This window comes from Arabidopsis lyrata (assembly GCF_000004255.2).
Source record: "Arabidopsis lyrata subsp. lyrata unplaced genomic scaffold ARALYscaffold_5, whole genome shotgun sequence".
In the NCBI taxonomy this organism is placed as follows: domain Eukaryota; kingdom Viridiplantae; phylum Streptophyta; class Magnoliopsida; order Brassicales; family Brassicaceae; genus Arabidopsis; species Arabidopsis lyrata.
In genome coordinates this window covers 4404338-4427117 of record NW_003302551.1, presented here as the reverse complement: position 1 = coordinate 4427117, position 22780 = coordinate 4404338, and the positions used below count along the sequence as shown (strand labels likewise).

General features: G+C 31.8%; 5 protein-coding genes across 7 annotated transcripts; 1 reads left to right on the top strand and 4 right to left on the bottom strand.

The window, feature by feature from the left end:
- The first annotated feature begins 132 nt into the window (after positions 1-132).
- Positions 133-2350, top strand: LOC110228656. Of its 2 annotated transcripts, XM_021026596.1 has the most exons (3): positions 133-246; positions 329-1087; positions 1178-2350. In XM_021026596.1, exons 2-3 carry the CDS (start codon positions 986-988, stop codon positions 1907-1909), a joined length of 834 nt encoding a protein of 277 aa, XP_020882255.1. In that variant the 5' UTR covers positions 133-246; positions 329-985; the 3' UTR covers positions 1910-2350. The 2 variants fall into 2 exon arrangements, with proteins under 2 accessions (XP_020882255.1, XP_020882254.1); XM_021026595.1 differs by having other exon boundaries at positions 133-1087.
- Positions 2351-5443: 3093 nt separating this feature from the next.
- On the bottom strand, positions 5444-7050 carry LOC9311505 (UPF0496 protein At3g28270). The gene is made up of 2 exons (XM_021026594.1): positions 6921-7050; positions 5444-6751 (listed from the first exon to the last, which is right to left on the bottom strand). The coding sequence occupies exon 2, from the start codon at positions 6738-6740 to the stop codon at positions 5634-5636; it is 1107 nt and encodes a 368-aa protein (XP_020882253.1). The 5' UTR covers positions 6741-6751; positions 6921-7050; the 3' UTR covers positions 5444-5633.
- A 7913-nt stretch (positions 7051-14963) lies between these two features.
- LOC9311504 (glucan endo-1,3-beta-glucosidase) lies at positions 14964-15926 on the bottom strand. Of its 2 annotated transcripts, XM_021026598.1 has the most exons (5): positions 15832-15926; positions 15634-15662; positions 15422-15530; positions 15290-15349; positions 14964-15203 (listed from the first exon to the last, which is right to left on the bottom strand). In XM_021026598.1, the coding sequence occupies exons 1-5, from the start codon at positions 15893-15895 to the stop codon at positions 15169-15171; spliced, it is 297 nt and encodes a 98-aa protein (XP_020882257.1). In that variant the 5' UTR covers positions 15896-15926; the 3' UTR covers positions 14964-15168. The 2 variants fall into 2 exon arrangements, with proteins under 2 accessions (XP_020882257.1, XP_002875436.2); XM_002875390.2 differs by having other exon boundaries at positions 15290-15530.
- Positions 15927-17379: 1453 nt separating this feature from the next.
- Positions 17380-18412, bottom strand: LOC9311503 (something about silencing protein 10). Its single transcript, XM_021026597.1, has 5 exons — positions 18250-18412; positions 17974-18170; positions 17810-17873; positions 17636-17704; positions 17380-17543 (listed from the first exon to the last, which is right to left on the bottom strand). The coding sequence occupies exons 1-5, from the start codon at positions 18307-18309 to the stop codon at positions 17412-17414; spliced, it is 522 nt and encodes a 173-aa protein (XP_020882256.1). The 5' UTR covers positions 18310-18412; the 3' UTR covers positions 17380-17411.
- Positions 18413-19346: 934 nt separating this feature from the next.
- On the bottom strand, positions 19347-21191 carry LOC9311502 (probable inactive serine/threonine-protein kinase fnkC). Its single transcript, XM_021026945.1, has 5 exons — positions 20835-21191; positions 20557-20729; positions 20073-20355; positions 19834-19991; positions 19347-19733 (listed from the first exon to the last, which is right to left on the bottom strand). Exons 1-5 carry the CDS (start codon positions 21170-21172, stop codon positions 19576-19578), a joined length of 1110 nt encoding a protein of 369 aa, XP_020882604.1. The 5' UTR covers positions 21173-21191; the 3' UTR covers positions 19347-19575.
- Between the last annotated feature and the right edge of the window lie 1589 nt (positions 21192-22780).

Below are 22780 nucleotides of genomic sequence, written 5' to 3'. Positions count from 1 at the left end.
CACTTGTAGTCGCAGGGGAATGGTTAGACTAGCAGAAGATATGGTAATATTGCTACACTTATATTGTTCATATTGCTCAGCCTTTTCCCAAAGTCCAAACACTTGTGTAATCTTTTGTTTCTTTTCTTTTTTGTTTAGAAAACTGCTAGTGCAGACCCATCTGAAGTGACACGCCTAAAGGTTTGGGTTAAGTCACGTACTAAGAAAGATGGTACACCAGTGAATACGAATGCTGCTGAAAAGATTGTGAGTTATTTTGCTTCTAATGATTTGCATTTTGGCATTTGAATCACACTTGATATTTTAATATGTATCTTATGAGTTTCAGAAAAAGGCAGAGGAGATTGTTAACAGTGATAATCCATCACATGCAACAAATGAAGCACAAGATTCACTAAGCCAACTGTTAGGGCCTGACAATCCTGGTAGAATGAGAGCAATGGGTCGCAATATGAATAAGACCAAGTTAGCTTGTTTCCAAGTGAAGCACAAGTGTATGGCTGAAATGCAAGAGAATCAGCTTCATCTCCAGAAGAAGGTCAATGAGCTACAAGATGTAATTGAGAAAATGAAGAACCAGGTTAGTGCACTTAACTATTTATATCTATTTATATAAAGCAGCTTTATATATATAACATTTGACTTCTTTTCTTTTTTTTTGTAACAGAGACAATCACCTGAAGTAGGTGAAAACTCAGCTGCAAGAGTAAGTCACTCATATCAGATGCTTTGATTTATTCTAACAGATACAATCACCTGATATTTTGTCTACCTATTGTTTTTACAGAGTGTGAACAAAAAATCACAACCAAAATGTGTCTTACTTGATTGGGCTGGTTCTAATGTAAAAGTTGCTGAGGGATGTATTATTTCTTCTGATCCGGGTGAATTAGTTAATGACTGTCCCTTAGGCCCTACGGATGTTAAAGTCTTGATTGACACTGCTATTGAACCAGAAGCATTCCTTTGGAGACCTGCGGCTAACATGTTCACCATTGAGAAAGCTGTTGGACATATGATTGCATGGCCTGCTGCTATGTGTGTTAACCTAGAAGAGGATCTCCAACAAGAAGACATTGAAGCCCAGGTAAAGTTTATTATTCATTCTCATACTCATATATAGAATAATGATCTTCTATTAACACAATGTATTTTTGGGTTTCAATGTTTTTGATAGGGACCAAGACCTAACTCTGTGAACAAATGCAAACTACTGGATTTGTCTTCAGATGAGGTTGTTGTTGCAGAAGGACGTTGGCAGACACAAGAACACAACGCATTAGTCAATGGGCTTCCTCTCGGGCCAGCAGCAGTAAAGATATTTGTCGATGCAGTTCTTCAACCAGAGACTTTTATATGGAGGCCAACGATGGATGTGACATACTTTGAGGACTGTTTAATGTCTTATGTAGCATGGCCTGTCCACAAAGTGATCTTTGAAAACCATACAGATGCAACATGTCAGAAATCTCCACTTCAGACTTCTGCTGCAAGAGGAAAATCACCATTGGAAGCAGCAGCATCAGTAGGAAAATCAGCAGCATCAGAGAAAGCAGCAGCATCAGGGAAAGCAGCAGCATCAGGGAAAGCAGCAGCAACAGGTTCACAAACTACAGCAGCATCAGGGAAAGCAGCAGGATCAGGTTCACAAACTGCAGCAGCAGGTTATAAGCCATCCCTTGAGATATCTACAACAAAAGGTACAAAATCCGTTGCAACAGTTTCAAAAGCTCTAGCTGAGAAGTCCACAGCTACAGGTTCAAAGTCTTTTGTCAAGAAAAGTCAGCTGCTGGATTCACAACTCCCTCTGAGAAGATCTCCGGTATTTTGTTTATTGTTTTTACCTATTGAATCTGGTTATTTTTCTACATGCATTAAACCTGGTTTATATTGTAACATTGCAGCGTAAAAGTGTAGCTGAAGTTATCAAGGCCAATCAGAAGTGTAAGTTAATGGATATTAGTGGAAAGAAGCAGGTGGTTGCTGAAGGACGTGTGCATTCAATCGACCCAGACCTAAAGGTACACCATGTTCGCTTGGGGGCTAATGCAGCTAGAGTTTGGGTGGATATAGTGAAAATAGATGATGCAGCAGTTTGGAGGCCATCAGATGAAATCGAGTATATGAGAGATTCACTTGGTTCAGCTATTGCATGGCCAATGGATAAGTTGGTCATCTATTGAGTTTAAGAATAAACTGGGGTAAGTTTTGTGATTACTGTGATCCTTGTACTTTCGTATTATATCTGAAACTGAAAGGAGACATTGTTGATTATTGCAGGGAATGAAGACACTTTGGTCCAGGTTAGCTAGTTTAAATTAGTTTAGGACTAGACTAATCAACTTGTGTTATGAAATTCGGAATCAGACTTGTTGTCTACTTTGGATTTAGACTTATGTTATGTTGAATGATTTGTATGGATTTTTTCTCTATGTTGGATTGGATTCAGACTTAAGATGAAATTTCTATTCAGATTTTTTTTTGTCTATGTTGGGTTCTGGGAATGCATATAATAGCAAAAAAAAACAAGTTGTGATAGATTGTATTACAGCATAATTAAACAGCGTAATTAAACAAAACTTAGCAATTATTCACTGTCATTGTAGAAGAATCATATATCATAGCGTAAAACGTAAAGCTACTAAAATATATTTCGCAGCATGAACTAATTGCTAACATTGAATCACCTATTATGACACGAAATTACAATCATCGTTACTTTTTAACAAAAAATTAAAGTGCTATATTAAACTTTAACACAGCGTTTAAATTTTGCTATTATATCATTAACTATAATAGCGTTTCAAACAATGCTATCTTATGAGTGACACCTACCATAGCTGCCGAGAACATAGCGTTTGTGAATTCGCTATATATAACGTAAGATAGCATATTTTTAGCGCTAACAATGAACAAATTTCTTGTAGTGATCACCTGTTACTAACTACCAGGTAAACTGTTTGGGCCTTCCAGACTTCCCACACATATGTGATTTTTGTTTCAAGGGTGGATCGAATCTGGGTTAGTTCCTTCCAACCTATCCCTAGTTCTCCCTTACTACTAGGGCAATTGTCTTTTATACTACGTTTATAACAAAACACATGCTCTAATAAGTTTTTAATTTACATTAGTTTTATTCTCTTAAGATAAATCATATTCAAATTATTCCCTTCATCTAGTAATTTATAAGCAAAAGATTGGAATAACTCATGGAGGTAACTAGACATATTTATCTACACATCAAAAATGTGAGTTAGGTATATATGTATGATGAGTACGAACATTTGATTTGGGTTTTGGCTTTTTATGTTTGGTGTAAAGAGTTCTTTTTCGCAAAAAAATCCCCTTTTCACCGAATACAGTGTATTTATTGTGAAGGATTATTTATGATGATATACTAGTGATTTGTTCTAAAAATGTTATGTACGTGTCTTGAAATTTCACGGTATAAATTGGATTGGGACCAGAAAAGATTTCTCGAATTATCGACCAGAAAATATTTGTTCAACACGTGGTTATTTTAAAAATGTATAAGTTGTACCTAATTTAGCATGAAGACGAATTAACGACAATCAAACAAGACAATAGACAGTAGCTTTAGCTATCAAACAACAAGAAATGGACCCAAACGCTCTATAGCACACAACATATATTTGTAGACGAGGGATGTAAAAAGATGAAATACCCTAACGTAGAAAATGACTTTTTATATATACATAAATTACTATGTAAAAAATAATAAAAGGATCTTGGTGGGTTTTGTTATTTTAAGTAACTTTATTGTTTGTTTCGTCTACTCTTTGAAACATTACATATTGGGAAAGATATATATTACATGTTACAGTCGTTTAAGTAATATATTGTGTGATTTGTCCCCAAAAAATAACTATCTATATTGTGTGATATCTCAAATTAAGGTTCCAAGTTATAATTAAGGACACTATGAGACTTGAAAATCTAGCATCCGGTGTATGCAAGAACAAAATAATCGACAACAAAATAAAACGGAGATTCTCGGTTTATGAGAGCGAATTGGTGAAGATTATTAGCAACAAAAGAGATTTATGAGAGTGAATTGATAAACAATTTTGAATTTGAAATCGAGAAAACGGTTTTCTCTTTTGAAAGAGAAACGGTTGAAGAAGACAATGAATGAGGAGGAGAGAATCTCGATTAATTAGGGTATATTATCGGGTTAGATCCGAAAAAATTTCGATTGCGCTTCCCTTTTGAAAAAATGGGACGTTGATTAACAACACCTCGAGCGAATTTATGAGTGCTTGATTTTGTGGATCGATAAAGTTTCTAAACCTCCTCGTCTGAAGCCAGACTCCATCAACGAGCCATTATAAACTCCAAAATCGAAGGTATATATAGAAAGCGAAACTCACAGATCGAAGAAAACCTATAGATCGCATATTTGGGTTTAGGTTTGTGTTTTAGATATATATATATATATATATTTTTTTTATTTTTTTTGGTAAACATATATATATATATAATTATATATATATATATATATATATATATATATATATTTGTTTCTCTAAAAATATAATTCTAAATGGCACAAAATGTAAATACAGATTTTTAAAATGCTTAATATTCTTATGGCAACTTTTAGGTGATATTTGAGTAAACCCTTCTCAAAGGATGCTATCTCAATAATTAACTCATTTTTAGGTGTTATTTGACAACATCACCTATATCATTTTACGGAAGTATATCTTGGAAATAACCTTAGCAAGGATATATGTTTACATTCAAATGCCGTTATAAATATAGGTTTTATTAATAATAGCCATTAAGGGTAAAATGTTAAATAGTAATTTATTTTATTAAATGAACATATAAGATCATATATCGTCTTTATATGATTTTATTTTTGTGAAAAAAATAAATTTTTATATCATCCATATAATAAAAAAAGTAGATTTTTTATGCATGTGCCATGATTTGATGTTTTAAAAATGAATATAAATTTGTTCAATCTATGAAATTTTTTTTATAACGGGTCAAAAATCCATACTGGAATGATATATTTCTTCTAAACAAAAATATATTCAACAAAAAAATTGACAAAGTAACGGATCTAAATTTGAATATTTATATTCAATTTCATATATTTATTTTGTTGAAATACATAATTTATATAATAAAATAAACTTTTAAAATATTTTAATTTGGAACATTAAAAAATATTTTAATTTGAATTTTTTTTTAAAAGAATATCATATTTATTTAATAGATCAAAAAAGTTAAAAGTATAGATACTCCAATTTGATTTTTAAAAATATATATTGCATGCAGCAGATTAAATGTAATGAATTATATGATAGAATGAGTTATGATCCTCTAAATGTTTGAAAATTTGATTATAAAACATATCACTTTTAGGTGCTATTTGACCACATTTTCTCTTTAAATTGTGAAAAGATGAAAAGAATACAACAAGTTTTTTTCAAACTTTATTTCACGAAAATATTGGATTGAGGTACATATCAACCAATCCTCTCGGATGGTGAAAGTTACAAAACATATAACGTTTTAAGAAAAGGTACAATGGGATGATTAAAACATAGAAAATATGGGTTTTGAACAACACACATCGTTGAAGTTTAAACGGATCAATGTTATCCAAAACGGTTGATCTTTTCCATAACGTGACGTCTCGCCTCTACGATCAATTTGCTATGATTTTCCACACTTTCACCAACCTCCTCGATTTTCCGTGTTAAGTTGTCTACTTTCTTACTGATCTTGTTTAGGACATATCTCGCTTCCGCCTCATTTTTTGCATGGTCGATAGCATTATCTACAAGATCAAACATATGTTTGATACGGTTTTCTAGCCCTTCGACTAATTTAGACACGGTCTCCGTCGCTTCTTCATTGATTATTAAACCCTTCTCCGCCGATTTTGCCACATCTTCCAGTTTCTGCAAATCTTCCAACTGTTTATTCAGAGCATTCTTCTTTTCGATGTAACTGTGGACTCCAAACCATCCCACCGCAAGCAGTGGTGAGACTAGAAGCCCCCAGGAAAAGCCAACCTTGCCGGCTGTTCCAAGTTCAGCTATCGATGCACCAGCAAGAAGGGCAAACGCACTGCCGAAAAGCACATTCTCAATTGATTTCTCTTCCTTTTCAATATTTTTTATAGCGTCACTCATTTTCTCCACAAGGTCTTCCTGCTCTTTTTTGATTAACTTGATCTGATCCGTGAGCACTTGGCCATCAAAGGGGTCTCCATTGGCTTTAAACTTCTTCAGATGCTCCATTGTTTTTTCGTACTTCTTCTTTTTTCCACCATCATCCTTTTCTGCCGACTCGTTCTCAAACTCAATCAAGGCCTCTTGAATGTAAACTTGGCCCATAGATGCATCATCGACGCATTTCTCTATAGTATTGAAAATCTCTAAAGTCTTCGCGGTATTTTCAAAATAGGCCAAGACCAAAGACCTTAGATTTTCGTTAACCCACACATCTCCTTCGACTTTAGTAATGAAGTTTGCCACACCTTGGGTAACTTCAACTAGGTGCTCTGAGACCTTCATGTGTGCCTCGTGTGGGGATACCGAGCCAGTCTTGGTGTCAACGGTGAGTGAGTCTATCATTTTGATGGTTTTCTGCTGAAGCGAAGCATCAAAGGATTTGAGTTCTGGGTCTTCTTCACAAGCGGCTTTATAAGCATTTATTTGTTCTGAGCATTTCGACATCAAATCTTCGGAGAACGCCATCGATGATATCACTGAAAGGAAAAAAAAAGTTAGAGAGATTTATGATAGTGCAAAGAAAAAAAAAATACACAGTTACATGTAAAAAATCATGACGAAAAAGAAACTTATGATAGTAAAAAGCAAAATACTAACAACACAAGAAATAATAAAATGATCATAAAACTATGAAAAATAGAGTACCAGAAATTGAATCCGAATCTTGCTCAATACTCAGGCCAATTTATTTTCGGTATGAAGTTTGGAATGATTTCTTAGGTTAGTGTTCTACAAGTATTTATAGGAGAAACCTCTGTTGGCGAGCTCAAGTTGAGTGATGAGGATTTAGGATACAATGAAAGAATGTCGATAACGATTTTTGTTTTATGTGGTTTTTATTTTATGTTTTTGAATAATATTAAATGGGCAAAGTGAGAAATGCACTACAAGAAAAATCAACATTCTTATCACGAGAGAAACGCTATAATATGTCATTGATAGCGTTTTCATAAACGCTGTTTCCGCCCCAGTTATGGGTCTATAGGAAAAACAGATGGCACTTTCTAGCTAGAGAAGACAAAAGAGTTTCGATTTGATGTGGTTGTGTAATGATTGTGGCTCATGTTTTGGTTTTTTGAAGTAACAATACTTTGTAATATCGTTGCACATATGTTATTTAGTCAGCATGTTAAGAATCTTAAGATAATTGTTGAGGATAACAAAACATTTATACCCTTAAACACCAAGTAAAATACTTTATAGTCTTTCTTTTATTTGGTTTGTCTTAGTTTGAGATTTGCAGAATGGTATTAGTTTTAAATTATTTATTTAGTTAGATTGTATTTGGAAATTAAGTTTGAGAGAGGAGTGGAGTGGCGTTGCCGGTGAAGGGATAAAATTATCAAGGTATGGAGAGAATCTAATTGGACCAATGGGGATTTGGTGTTTTAGGGATTAGATGTATTTCTAATACTAAATTATTAAATTAAACATGTACCACGGGTTAAATCTAAACAACACTAAAAATTTAAATCATATCACTTTAATACTAAATTAAAACTATAAAAAGCCAACATTAGTATATATAAAAATAAAAATTTATACTCCGGTGTATTGCGGGCCCAAATCTAATTTACACAAACGACTAAATTTATACTGTTTATATTACCGATTTTGCAAATACGAATGTTTAAATATAAAGAATAACAGTGTGATACATACTTCAAAATCTTCCAATTATTGATGAAGAGCTTTAATGAGTGTGGCTCATGTTATTGGTTTCTTGAAGTAAAAAAACTTTGTGATTATATGTTACTTGATGGTGTACCCGCGCGTTGCGCGGGGTTTAGTTTTAAACTTTTATTCTTTGTGTATAAATATAATCAATTGAATTTTAAAAGATTTTACTTTATTCATGTGCATTATATTTCCAAAGTAGTAAAAAAAATTTCACTATAATTTTTCTCGTTATCTTCTATGATTCACTCGTCGTCCCCGACATCTACTCTCTTTTCTCCTTAGATCGTTTTTTTTTTCCTTCATATCATTCAATACTCTTTTTTTTTATATAAGTTTCATGATCTTTTTATTAAAGTGAACGTCAGAAACAAAAATTTGAGGAAATGTTTGTAATAAGTTTTTTTTTTAATTATCATCTTTTTGCATCTAAAATTGCTTTATAGAAAACAAATCTCAGATATGGACTCATTGTTATTCACAAACATATGATTTCAATGTGAAATTTTGCACTTTCTACATATATAATTTAACGTATATTATAATTCAAGATAGTATCTTACTGTTAATTTTTCTAAAATGTGACACTTACAAACTCATAAAAATTATTTTAATTTTAAATACATTTATTTTTTAAAAAAACGAAATCCTTCTTATTTGTAATGAAAAAATCTTCAATCTACCATTAATATTTTAATTTCCAAATAGCATTCTCAAATATTCTTATTACACAGTTTTATTATTCGATAATATTATTTTATTTTTATTTGTGATGTTTAGGATAGTTTTTTTGTTTTATTTCAAATCACCTTAGTTTTGTTCAATCTATGTTAATTTCCTAAGTACTGATTAATATTTAAATTTTCTTTTTTAGGTATTCATTAAAAAAACAAAGCACCATTAATAATGTAAAAAAATATATTAATTTAAATATTTATATTATATTATACTTATAAATAATAATATGTTCTAATTCATTCTTATTATTTAATCGGTAATCAAATTTTATATGTTTATTTTTCAGAAATGAATTGCTTTCTATTTTAAGTAAAAACCATTAAATTTGGTATTTTTTTAACTCTTATTTTATTTACTCTACTAAATAATTGTAACTCTAAAAAATAAATTTTGTACCATTAAAATATATGATACGTTTCTTTTTTCGTATCTCTAACTATTTTAAAATAATTACTCATTATATGTTAAAATATAATTATCTATGTATATTTATCCAATTTTTATTCAAAATTTTCATATTTTAAGTTGAATATTTGATTTTCCGTTTTTTTCATAATATTTCATTTATTTTTTGTCAATTATTGTTTTTATTTAATGTGTGAATTAGTTTTAGTTTTAATGTTTATTGCTTTAATAAACAAAATATGTGGAGCCCACAAAAAATAAATTATGATGACAAGAATGTTGATGTGGACACCCTAGATGGAGAGAAAACTCTCTCATTATATATATAGATTTAAGTCTGCATGCTAAGAATCTCAAGATAATTTTGAGGATAACAGAACATTTGTAGCATGGGAGAATCTAATTAAAGCAATGGGGATTATGTGATTAAGGGATTAGATATTTAAGGTCCAAAGTCGAAGGACAGTCGATTATTGACACCTCATCGTATATCCCCTATAGCTTCAAATCTTTGGGCCTGATTGGCAAGTGCTTTAGAGTCTTTACAAAGCAAAAAAATTTCTAAAGATTTGAAATACATCCAATCAAGCTTTAGAAGCTTTGGCTTTCCTTTTTTTTCTCACTGCCAAAATATTTCCTTAATTCATTTTTTTGGCTGTAGAAAGCCTTTTTTCCTAAAGCACATAATTTTTAACTTTCCATAATTTTAAATTCTACAGCCAAAATACTACAGCAATAAAATCTATAGCCACAGCAAATAAACCTACAGTCATATTTCTACATCAAAAAATGTAAAGCTACAACTGTTACCAATCAGGCCCTTTATCTACTTCGAACAACTTACCTTTTTTATTAATTTATTTTCTGAAAAATTGGGTAATATTTACATACAATTAAAATAAATTAACTAAATTTGTAAAGAAGAACATGTACTGATTGAAGAATATATTTTTAATGATGTTCAAGTTAGCAATTTTCAATAATTAATACATGTTATAATTTGTTTTCTTTTTACTGGAGTACGACATGTTATATATATATATATTTATTTATTTACTAGAGTACGACATGTTATATTAATTATATTACCAATAATTAATACGATATGTTGTATTTTTAATGGAGTATCATTTTCAAGTCGACAATTAACATATATCATTTTAACTTGCCTACATTTTAAATAACTACTTCTACATTTTATATATTTTAAAATTAATTTACCTTAATTATTTTATGTGGGATGGGAGTAATAAATATATATTTATTTAGTATATATGAATGCAATGAATAATAATATTTCTTGGTTGCAAGAAAAACACTATATATTTAAAAACTATAATTATGAGTTTACCAAAAAAATGGTAACCAAGCGGTAGGACGATGCACTAGATTTAGGTATATATCTAAGTAGTGCTGGGCATTCAGGTATGAGGGTCAAGTTTGGGTAAAATCCGATCGAGTACGGATCTTTCGGGTAGAGGAGTTTAAGATCCAATAGGGTAAATAAAAAAATTCGGTTCGGTTTCGGTTCCGGTCCTTTCGGGTTCGGATCAATTCGGATATAGATTTATGAATCGCTAAATACCTATTATATAAATGTTCGTATAAATTCTCAGATTTTCGGGTAAATACCCTGGTTTTCGGGTAAATACCGGGGTTTTCGGGCAAATATCTGGGCTTTGGGTTAAAATTCAAGTTTAGGTAAAATTTTGGATTTTCGAATAAAACATTCGGGTATTTTCGGGTTCGGATTCGGGTTCAGATCGGGTTCGGGTTAAGGTTTTCGGGTATATGAGTTTAGCACCCAATAGAGTAAATCTAAATTCTCGGATTCGGATTCGGGTTTGGGTTCAGATCAAATATTTTGGGTTGGTTTTCGGTTCGGATACTCGGTTCCGATTTTTTTGCCTAGCTCTAATCTAAGTAGGTGAGACAAAAAAAATACATACATATATAGAAAGTTTAACTAAAAAAAACAAACAGAGGTGTTGTCAATTAACAAAATATCTTACTATTGTCTTTTACACTTCGTTTATTAAAAAACACATGCTCTAATAAGTTTTAATTTAAATTAGTTTTATTCTCCTACGATAAAATATATTCAAATTGCCAATCTAGTAATTTATAAGCAAAAGATTGGATAACCAATGGAAGTTAGACATATTTTTCTACACACCAAAAATGTGAGTTAGTTATATTTGTATGATGAGTACCAACATTTCTTTTGAGTTTTGGCTTTTTATGTTTGCTGTAAAGAGTTCTTTATCGCAAAAAATTCCTTTTTCACCAAATATATTTATGTGAAGGATTTTTTAATGATGATATACTAGTGATATTGTTATAAAAATGTTATGTACGTGTCTTGAGATTTCACGCCGGTATAAATTGGATTGGGACCAGATAAGATTTCACGAATTATCAACCAGAAAATATTAGTTCAACACGTGGTTATTTTAAAATGTATAAGTTGTACCTAATTTAGCATGAAGACGAATTAACGACAAGCACACATGTAGCTTTTAGCTATCCAACAACAAGAAATGGACCCAACCGCTCTATACCACACAACATATGTTTGTAGACGAGGGCTGTAAAAAGATGAAATACCCTAACGTAGAAAATGACTATGTTTATATATATATATATATATGTATTTTCCCCAAATATCCCTTGTTTTTGTTATTTTAATTAACTTTATTGTTTGTTTCGTCTACTCTTTGAATCCTTAACATATATATATATATATATATATATATATATATATATATATATATCACATATTACATGTTACAGTCGTTTAAGTAATATATTGTGTGATTTGTCAAGAAAAAAAAAAAAAACTATCTATTGTGTGATATATAATATTAAGGCTCCAAGTTATAAGGACGACATTATGTCATTTAGGAGTTTGATACTAATATAATACTTGCAGACTAGCATCCACTGTATGCAAGAACAATACTGTATATCTACATGTGATTCACGCATAAATGACACTAATAACGTTGAGGACACAAGAATCAAAGAGTAAAAAATAAAATACTATGAATCTAAACAGCTCAAAATAATATATTGAGCAGAACTACGGACCATCATTTGGAGATTACATTTAAGCAGAGAGTAGTTGATTGATATACTTTTATTTTTACCTGTTTTTACTATAGTAACAAAAATGTCCACACCGAACAATACAGTGTCACCATCGAAATAATAACAAGCATTATGATCAGGATTGTAGATCTAATCGAAGGGTTTAGTTCGAGGTTGTCCAAATTAAACACGGTTTGAACAGAAAAAATCGCCTTGGATCTGTCTCTGTGGACAAAATAACCTATGTTTTAAACACAAATTTTGGCGTTTAAAGTTATGTAATCATCAATGTTTCTATTTTTATCAATTTTCAACGCAAATTCTTACATGTATGTTTGAATCATATTCAAAAGTTTGTTTTGAAAAAATTATTCAGTTTGTCATCTAACATTTTAGAACATGTAAAATGTCCATTTGCGTTTTTCTTCTACAATTTAGGGTGAAATTTTGTTTAATATACACTAGAGATTATAAGCACAGCAAATGTTATATGAAAATATATATATAATAAGATGTTATTGTAATAAGATATTATAATAAGATATATAATAATAAGTTAATATATATATATAACTTATGACTTCTATGGTTCTGATAAACATTTTCGACTTATACCTTTCCCTGACTCGGAGAAAGAACCGAACTTCAAAAGATCTTGCACAATTTCCGGAGGATGTTTAACGTATATGAATGTGGTATCTATAGACAAAGATGATGGAAGAAGTGTAGAGCATAAGTTAAATGTATGGAAGCTAATAAGCCAGGAATGGCAGCTAGTAACGGAAATCTGTGCGGCATTTATCGAGACCGATTTCGATTTTTTTTCACTGTCGATAAACTCTTTTGATGGTAATACAATGTACCTAAGGAGCGAGATGCAAGAATCTTTCCTATCTATTGACTTGCAAATTGGGAGTGTTGTGCTTCACAGTGAATTGGAACGTAGCAGAAACGGTCAGCAATTAAGTACCACTTGACTACAAAAGAACTCTAGGCTCTTATATCTCCTTGATAACCGAAATATTCGAGAGACATCAACGAATGTGAGGGGTTACAGTCGAGGCATACACTGATGTTGGATTGATTTTGATCGGTTTAACTTCTTCCGGCAGGGATCTAAGCAGCAACTATGTGGCTAATCCAATTTCAAGAGACAATGTGTCAAAATCCCTTCTATGCCTCCTCCACCTCCTAATCATCGTCTATGTCATAGACCATATGAACCTGGACTTGTAACACAAATTGAAAACGGCCTCGTTTTAAGTTAAAAAGTTGTTTTGATGGATACATTTAAGCTTAAGTATATATTCATCTGAGACAAGCTTGTGGAGGTCCATCATTCTCCAAAATCCTATCCCGTTGAGCGGTATTGACGTGCAATCCCGTTAGATTGAACGGAAACCTTTTCTCGTTCGGCTACAAGCGAAGAAATTGTTGTGTATGATTTCTATTCTACGCTACTGAAACGGAATCTGATAGATACAGCGCTATACTTTTCCCTGATATAGGAAAAGATGTGAAAATCAAGAGACTTTGCACAACAACTTCTCAGGGATCACTAATGTATATGAACATTTTCAAAAAAAAAAAAAAAAAAAAAGGTATATGAACATTTTCCTAGAAACAAAAGACGATGGTGGTCTAGAGGATAAGTTATGTGTATGGAAGCTAAAGAGTGGGAAATGGCAACCAGTATTTGAAATCTCTTAGGATTCTACAAATCCCCGTTTCAAATATTTTCCGTTGGCTATAAACCGTTTTGATGCTAATAAAATTTACATGTGGAGCTGGATACACAAATGTTTTGTATCTACTAACTTGCACAAAGGCAAATTTGAGCTTTACAACAACTTGGAACATAGCAGTGATGGTCGCATTGTTTGCATTGCTGGAGAATGGCAGCATATCACATACCTCCTGTTTTTTCTTCCACGTTGGCTGCATCGGATCTCGACTTCATGAGCACAGTTAGAGGACTATCCATTGTTTTTTTTTTTTTTTTTTTGATAAGAATGTAAATATTCATTTCATAATGAAAGTTTGAGTTACACAATTACGCATAACCAAATACATGGTCCCATGCCAAAAAATTTCCATTAATTGTTTCTTATTTATTGTTATTTTCTTATGCAAGAGGAACTGAGTTGTGGATGTTGTTATTTGATTTGTTTTTGAGTATTTGGTCTACTTATAATGGAAAAAACTGGTTTGTGGCTACTTTAGATATTGGTTATAACCAAATTACTTTTATTGCCTTGTTAAGGCTACAATATAAGCATGGAAGACGTTAATTTCTGCGTCTAGATGCCAAGTATGGAATGGTTTAACTGACTTAATTTGCAGAAACTATATATCTCTATGTATTGCACTCTACATTACAGAGAAAAAAAACCAAAAGAATAATCTTATGTTTTATTTCAAATTTGTATCACATATGCAGTTGAGTATTCTAAAGCCCTTGGCAATTGATTAGGTGAATCCTGTTAATCGAAAACTCGTGATAGGAGAATCCTGTTAGTCGAGTTTTCTCGTTTCTTTGTCTATGTGTCTGTTGTGAGATTATTCCCCTATCACTTTATCCATTTGCCTCTCCCAGTATCATTCATATGCTTCCCTTTCTTTGGAATTAGTCTCCGAAAGATCTTGTCTTAAGTTTAGGCTAATTATCCAGAACACTTTCTTTGATCAATTTAGTGATAAATTTGGTTTGGAATTAGTCAGAAATTGGACTTAAAATATAACAGTTATATCTACTATTTTTCTTAAAGAGATAATTAATTCCCATACCAACATTGACCACATATAATTAAGCATAGAGGTACATATTGGACTGTTATTAAATAAGATGGTTTGGACAATGGAATAAAAACACTTGATAATAGAAAAACAGAACCATTATTCAAAGTTTAGATATCATATATGAAATATCTGAACAAAGAGTTATTTGTTTTGTAAGAGATAAGATCACGAAGTTTTCTATGCTTTACTTACGAAATTCATATATGCAGTTTCCATAGCCTGTCGGAAATAAAAATGATTTAAGATCAGACGAAAGAAAAATATAAGATAATTGTTTAGTGAAAAAAGAGATAGATAAAACTCACTAGGATCAGTTATGGCAATGAGACCAGAGCCTCCAAAATTGCAATTCCAATAGTGTCTTCCTGCAGCTTGGTAATAAAGATTCATGGCGACAGAAGCTAGATTATAGAGATTATCTAGAGAATAACATGCACCTCCTTTTGATATAATCTGACAATCGATTATCGAACACGCATAGTTTAAGTTATTAAAAAGTTCTTCGGTTGAACTGCTAGGCTTAGCTACACACCATTCCTTTTGGCCCTGCAAGTAGGAGCAAACTCAAAAGGATATAAAACTATATGAGAATTATTTTTGTTTACTTTTCAAGTTTCGTTTTCGTTGAAGAGTTGTCTTAAACATGTACCTGTGCATTGACTCTCATGAAACTTCCTTCTGTAGGAGAAACATGGAAATAAAACTGAAATTGTTAAAAAGGTTGGAAAATCGTACAATCAACTAAAGACTTTGAAATCATCAAAAACACACATATATAACAATCAATATAAAAATCAAAATTTTAATCGGTATATTGATTGTTATATCAAATTGATGATTAGATTACCTGATATGATGTATAACAAGATGATTAAAGAAAGACATATATGTGTTTTAGCCATGTTTGACATCTGAAAACTCTTCCATGAATTCTAAGGTTTTATACTAATGGCTATAGATATTTGAAGGTAATATTTATTGTTTGACCCAAAATAATTAAGTTTTTTCTCTTGCTTTATATTATAGTACTTTCTTTGTCAAAAGACTATTACACTTGCCTAATTTTACAAAGTTTTATTTATTATCATTAAACTTGATAAATTACCTAAAATGACTTTTAAAAGTTTATGGTTTACTCTAATAGCACCTCCAAGAAAAAGTTGACTAGAATAGCTTTTAAAAGTTAAAAATGACCTTTAAGCATTTTGTTTTTGTGGTATTAACAATTGATGCCATTGTACTTAAAAGGAAGAAAAATAATTGGAATTATAAAAGGAAAATGAAAGATAAACCCTAACATAAAAATCTATTATCTCACTTTGGTTTTGGCGACTGTCTAGGTGAAAGCTCTGGTCGAATCAAATTTCGTTTGCCAGAAAGCTCACAACTTGTTCGATAACTCTATGATATTTTGCTATTTCAGTCACACTAAAGTCTACCACAACAATGAAGATAAAATCTGTCAATATCGTTAAATCTATCTTCATCTGAAAAGCTCTCATCACTAAACAGTAAACACTGACTCTCCTACATTAATGTATGTATGTATGCTACCATGTAAAAATTTGTGTCATTTAAATCTATTTACCTCCATAGATCTACCATGAAAAATAAATATCTACCGTGCACCATAAGAAGTTTTCTCTACCATCACTGAAAATTAGTCTGTCATTAAAATTTGCGTTAAAACATTACTCTATTATAAAAATCTATCACGCTAATTACTCAATCACAAAAGTATGTCGTCTAAATTAAGTATGCCATCAAATAGCCGGTAGATTTATGACAATGGGGGAATTTTTTTTTGATTTCTAGGTTGTTTGAGTAAACTACCTTTAATATTTAACAACACGTGTATCAGAAATTTTGTAGTAGTAAATCTTGCATATACATTCATGCTTACTTTTACTTTAAATGGATAATAATCAAAATCGCGAGGTCAAATTTTCTTAAAATATATATTAGTCCCGGTATTATTAATTTATAGAGGTTTTACAAAAGTAATAACAAAAAAAAAGCATGCAAAGAGAAATTGGAGTGTGGAAGCCCCTTGGCCCATTGGTTGACCAAGGGTTGATTAATGCTTCTACACCAAAAAGTCTGGGGTTCAAGTCCCAGGTATTGCAATTTATTAACAAATTTGCAGATTAATGGAGGCAAGTGTGCAAGAGATCTCCAGCGATGTACAATTATAGCCGTTCGCCAGGATTCTACGCAGAGAAAGAAGTGTCGCCAGGTCGTGGATCATTGAAGGTATTCATCAAGATTACGAAGAAGGAAGTGTAGTCTGTCGTGAATCTAGTAAGGGTCGGAAGGAATTGTTAGTTGTAGAATCGTCTATGTAACAGTTCTCATAATTTGCAATTAATAATAAATCTAGACGACAAAAAAAAAAAAAAGAGAAATTGGAGGAATATGAAGAGGAGGTTAGTTCTTGATTCGGATGCTGCGGCTTGTGTTGGGATTGATACCGCGAGTTTCTCCTGCATATGGACCCGTTTGTGTCCTGATTAATCTGACTTGTCCTCTGTGATTAATGACTTTTTTCTTGTGCTTATCCTGAAAACAAAAAATCAAAATCCCAAAACACATCTTAGTTAAGGCAAATAAACAGGTCAAAGGGCAGAGACTGGCGATCCAAGATCGTTTACCCGATAGTTCTTTCTCGGGTTTTTATGGTCCTTATTGCGTTTACGGGTCAATCCTCTGTTACTAGCTATCTACATTTTGGTGGAGATTAAAAAAAGGAACGTTAAAACTTAAAACTATGATGCTAGGTAGAGAAACAGATGATGTTTATTGTGTGCTTTGGAAAACATTCTAACCTGATTTGAAATCAAACGTTTTCCAACTACACGTTCTGGCGATGACGGGATCAAATGTGGTTTCCTAAACTAACACAATTAGTATCAAAGTTTGTGAAAAAAGAAAGGTTAATGTAATAAATTATTATTATTATTATTATTATTATTATTATTATTATTATAACCTTGAATAGATCTCTGCTTTGGCAGCTCTTTTAGCTTCTTGTTTTTGTTTCACTTGTTTGTAAAATTCATCTTCTGAGTCTTCTGATTTCTGACGTTTTTGAGCTTTATCAGACTTTGGAACAGTAGAATCATTGCTTCTAAGTTTTCCCTCTAGAGCTTCTCGAAGTTTTAACATCTCCATATCAACCTGATCATTCTGCTACAAAGAAAGCATAATTTGTTCAAGTTAAACGAAGAAACTGTATTAGTAAGGAAGAGGACGTGTTCTAAGTCACCTGGTGCTTGCGTTTCTCTCCTTTTATCTTCTTTTCTTCTCTCGCGTTGTCAATCGTCATCGGAAATCAGCTCGAGAAAATTTTCTACGACGGGAACAATTTGGAGATTTTTATCAATGGTGTGTCGTCTATGAAGAAAATCGAAGAAGGCGTCGATTAAAACCCTAATAGAGCTCATACCAAAAAAAAAACACACACACACTATTAGGGTTTTAAATTTATTGGGCCAATGAAAAGGCCCATGATTATGCAAATAAGCCCAACTTATTTTGAGTCTTTCGGACACATTCGTCTTTTTTTCTTCTTTTTTAGTTCTTACCGATGAGTTATTTCCTTTTGTCACACAAGAAATCCTTGCCGACATGAAACAGAAACCCATTAGACTACTGGCTATTTATATATCTTACTTATTCTTAGGTTTATTCTTAGTTTGCACAACTTCTCAATGAAAACTCAGATATATAAGAAGTTCCGTGTATGGAGGTTAAAAAGCGGGGAATTGGCTATAAACCCTTTTGATGATACTACTATGTACTTGAGGAGCAAGATACATAAATGTTTAATATCTGCTAACTTCCAAAAAGGAAAGCTTTGGATTCACAACAACTTGGAACATAGGCACATAGCAGCCATGGTAACATTTTGAGCGTTGCTGGAGACCTGAACCCATTTCAACACAACTATGACCGATACTTTATCCCATTTGTTCTCCCGCGTTGGCTGCATCGGATCCCTACCTAGCCTTCATGAGCAAGGGGAAAGTAGTTTCTTTGCTTCTTATTTATTTCCTAATATTGTTCTTTCTTAAGAGGAACGAGTTGTCTTTGATATTGGTAATTTTGATTTGCTTATTGATGATTGTTAAAGATACAATGAAATAAGAGTATGGATTGGTTACCTAACTTAATTTACATAGACTATACAACTAGCTTTGTAGATCTCTATGTATCATACACTACATAAACAGAGAAACAAAACAGACGAGAAGAGAGTACTCCTAAACCGAACATGATGTTTCTTTGGTGGGACACTTTTATTATTTCAAATGACTCATAAGGCAAACTTTTTTCAGTAGATTTTAATTTAGAACTTTTTTGTTTCACGGTCAATGCTTTTATTCTAGGTTTTCATTTATTTAAATAGGATACAAGTACAAAAGGAATAATGAAAAGTGGGAGATATATAGGCTCCTAAACCTTAGTAAGACCGATCCTCCAATTATTGACACAAAAACACTTAAAAAGAAAAACGCAACGAGTGTGACTTTGGCTGAGCAATCTTGTTCCAACCTCTCCGGTTCCGCTGATTAATCACATAATGCAAAACTTAACTTGGAAAGTATTTTGTGTTAGAGAAATCTTCAAATTCAATCTCTATCTTCAATGTATCATTCACAAGAAGACCTTTAGAAGTATCCTTAAGATCAGCAAATGGTACAAACTTCTGGAATCCCCAACTGTTTGCTTGATCCGACCAGCTTTCGACTGTCAATAAGATAGTACCAAAAGGGTGGTTAAATTCTAAAGAACAATACTAACAGAGTAAGTAACATTAGTCACACTTTTATGGTTCAATATAATTTACCTTTCTTCTCCACATGTTTAGAATCTCTCTGGTTTATAATTCGTAGCTTAGCTTTTAGGTAAATCTTGTCGTACGGCTTAATATCAACCGCAACAACATATAACGACAACGAGTTACCCTGTCCTTCTCCATCGCCACTTGGATACACTTTCAAAGCCCTAAGAATTGCATATAGAAAAAATTCGTAAATAGTTAAATCAGTTTGTTACTTAAGAAGTTATGACTCATGAGGAACTCACCAGCTTCTCCCACCGATCACGAACTTGTCAGATACATAGTACTCTTTCTCTAGTAATGAGAAGTTGGTTAACGTCCATTTGTAAAGGCGGTTATGCAAACTCTTAGTGAAGGAGAACACTTCCCATTTGTTAAAAACTTCAGTGACAAAAACGTCGACACCAAATAAAACATTGTCACCGTCGAAAAGCCAACCAGCATCGGGATTCGCCACGTCGCCGTAGGATCTAACGTTACCATATCCCCAATACGGTTTGAACAGAAAAAAGCGCTTTGCATCCGTCTCTGTTTACCAGGACATGCGTTTGAGATTGTGTGTTATAAAATACAAATTTTGGCATTTGAAATTATGTAAAACCATAAGTTTAAACTTTAAAATTTGTATTTTTTAAGAAAATTATTTATTTTATCAGTAAATATTTTAAGCAAATGTAAATGGCCGTTTGTGTTTTTGTATACAACTTGCAATGAAATTTTGATTAGTACCTTGATATGTGAAGTACTTGTCCTCTTTCCGGTTATAAATGAAGAATTTGACTTCTGCGTAAACTTCTTTAGGAGAGTTAAGGAGTGTTGAATTGTCTATTTGGACGTACATTGAAACCCAATCACCTGGAGCGCCTTCCTTAACGTTTCCTTTAGGATAGACAATAAGTGTCCTGTTTCCAAATGAATATATATAGTCTTACAATCAAATATGTCTCTGGAACTTTTGATGCAAAGAAATGTGCAAAACCGTAAAAAAAAAGGAAAAGAATACTTACCAGTTATATCCACCGGATTGAAAAGGACGGGATTCGTACTTCTCGGCGTTTGGAGAAGTGGCGAATTTTCTGAAAGATTCAATTTTGAGACAATAGGTAGAAGGTGGACTAACTCTCCATAATTCTCTCCTATCAGAGAGCTTATGGGAGGAGATTGGGCTATCGATAACGGAAATGGTTGATGTTGTTGTTGAAGGTTGTGTTGTTACAAGTTTCATGAATTGGAATGCAAAAAAGAAACAAAAGAAGCAAACCAAGCAAATTGCTCCATAGTTTGTCTTTCTCTTCTCCTCTTGAAACATGGTTTCTTCTTTTTTTATCAACCCCTTTTCAAACATGTTTGGTTAAGTAAATATGGTATAAGTGTAACGGTTTAATTTATAGCCTGAACATCGTGAGTAATTATTGGAGTTTCTTTTTTCCCTAATGTAAGAAATTAATGGAGTTAGTTGTATATATTTTATACACCCAAAAAAAGATGAGTCATAATATAAAACTACTAATAAGACAAAAACAGTAAGTGGGTGTATAGATGAGTATAAATAAACAAATAAAATTATAAATGATGTGTAATTGAATTTTAGAAAGGCAACACATAATATTATTTTGGAAAATAATGTGTTGGCTAATCAGAAAGAAAAAAATGCATGCCTATATATATATTAGAAAAAAATATATATACTTAGAAATTTTAGGAATAAGAGATATGAAGAAATTAAATGATCTTTTCAAAAAAAAAATGAAAGAAAGAAATTAACTGATTAAAAATATAGCCATTTATCGAGAAAGAGAACGATATTAGGAGAAAATACATGTGTCAAAATTAGTTTCCACTATTTTTATACGGATCAAAAGCAAAGTTGTAACTAATTCATCACTATCTATTTCATACTACAATCAATAATTTTTAAAATACAAATGTCATGGAAATTTTATATGTCTTGAGATTCACGTGGATACGTGTCTTGTCTAGTTTAAGATTTCACCAGATACGAATTCTAGATTGGTCTTTGTTCTTTGAAAAAAGTTTTCTGGATGGCGACGGTATATTTTTAAAAATAGAAAAATATATTTATAATTTTGATACGTGTCTTGGCTAATACTATATCTTCAGCTAAAAATGAACTGACGACGTTGTACCTAACTAATTTACCATGACGACGAATTAACGAGAAGCACCCAATGAGGCAATGACCATAAAGGGACCCATCTAAAATTACAATATATTTTCAGGAGTTATGTAGAATTAATTTTCTGTGATTTTAGTGAATGGGTGTATTATTCACAAAACATTCGGTAAGCACAATGAGAAAAACAAGATCGGTGTAAATTATTTTTATTACGGTTGTAACTTTTAGTTGTGTGAATAAATTGTATGTTCCGCCCATCCCCAACAATTTTTTTTTAACACTTTCGTTCTACGGAAAATAATGGTATGTCGAGAAACTTAAAAAAAAAAAAAATTGATTTGGCTACATATCACCTATTGTTCAAGAGGTGGTAGGCATGCTAAACAGACGGTGAATAAGAGCTTAGTATCTAAAACATCTAATCGGAATTTAGACGATTTTAAACGGTTCAAACGGTATAAAATGAAATATTATAAATATGATATTATAAATCAAAACTAGACAAAACATTTATAGAAAAATTGTAAAATCACAAATAAAAACTAGAGAAAAACATTCATTTAATTATATATAATAACATAGGAATATTTAAAACCATATATATGAAGTTAAAACGTATAAATTTAAGTCTATATAGTTAAAAAAAATTGTTTGTACCAATCTCCATGAATCTTGAAGCCGTTTCTTGTAGTTTTGATTGCTTTTCGGTTTACAAAATCTCATTCCAATGCAGCTCTGTTTTCCGATCCAAATGTAAATACAGTAAATGCTTTCTTCAATTTCTTTAGATGTGAATTTCAAACTAATTTAGTAAAA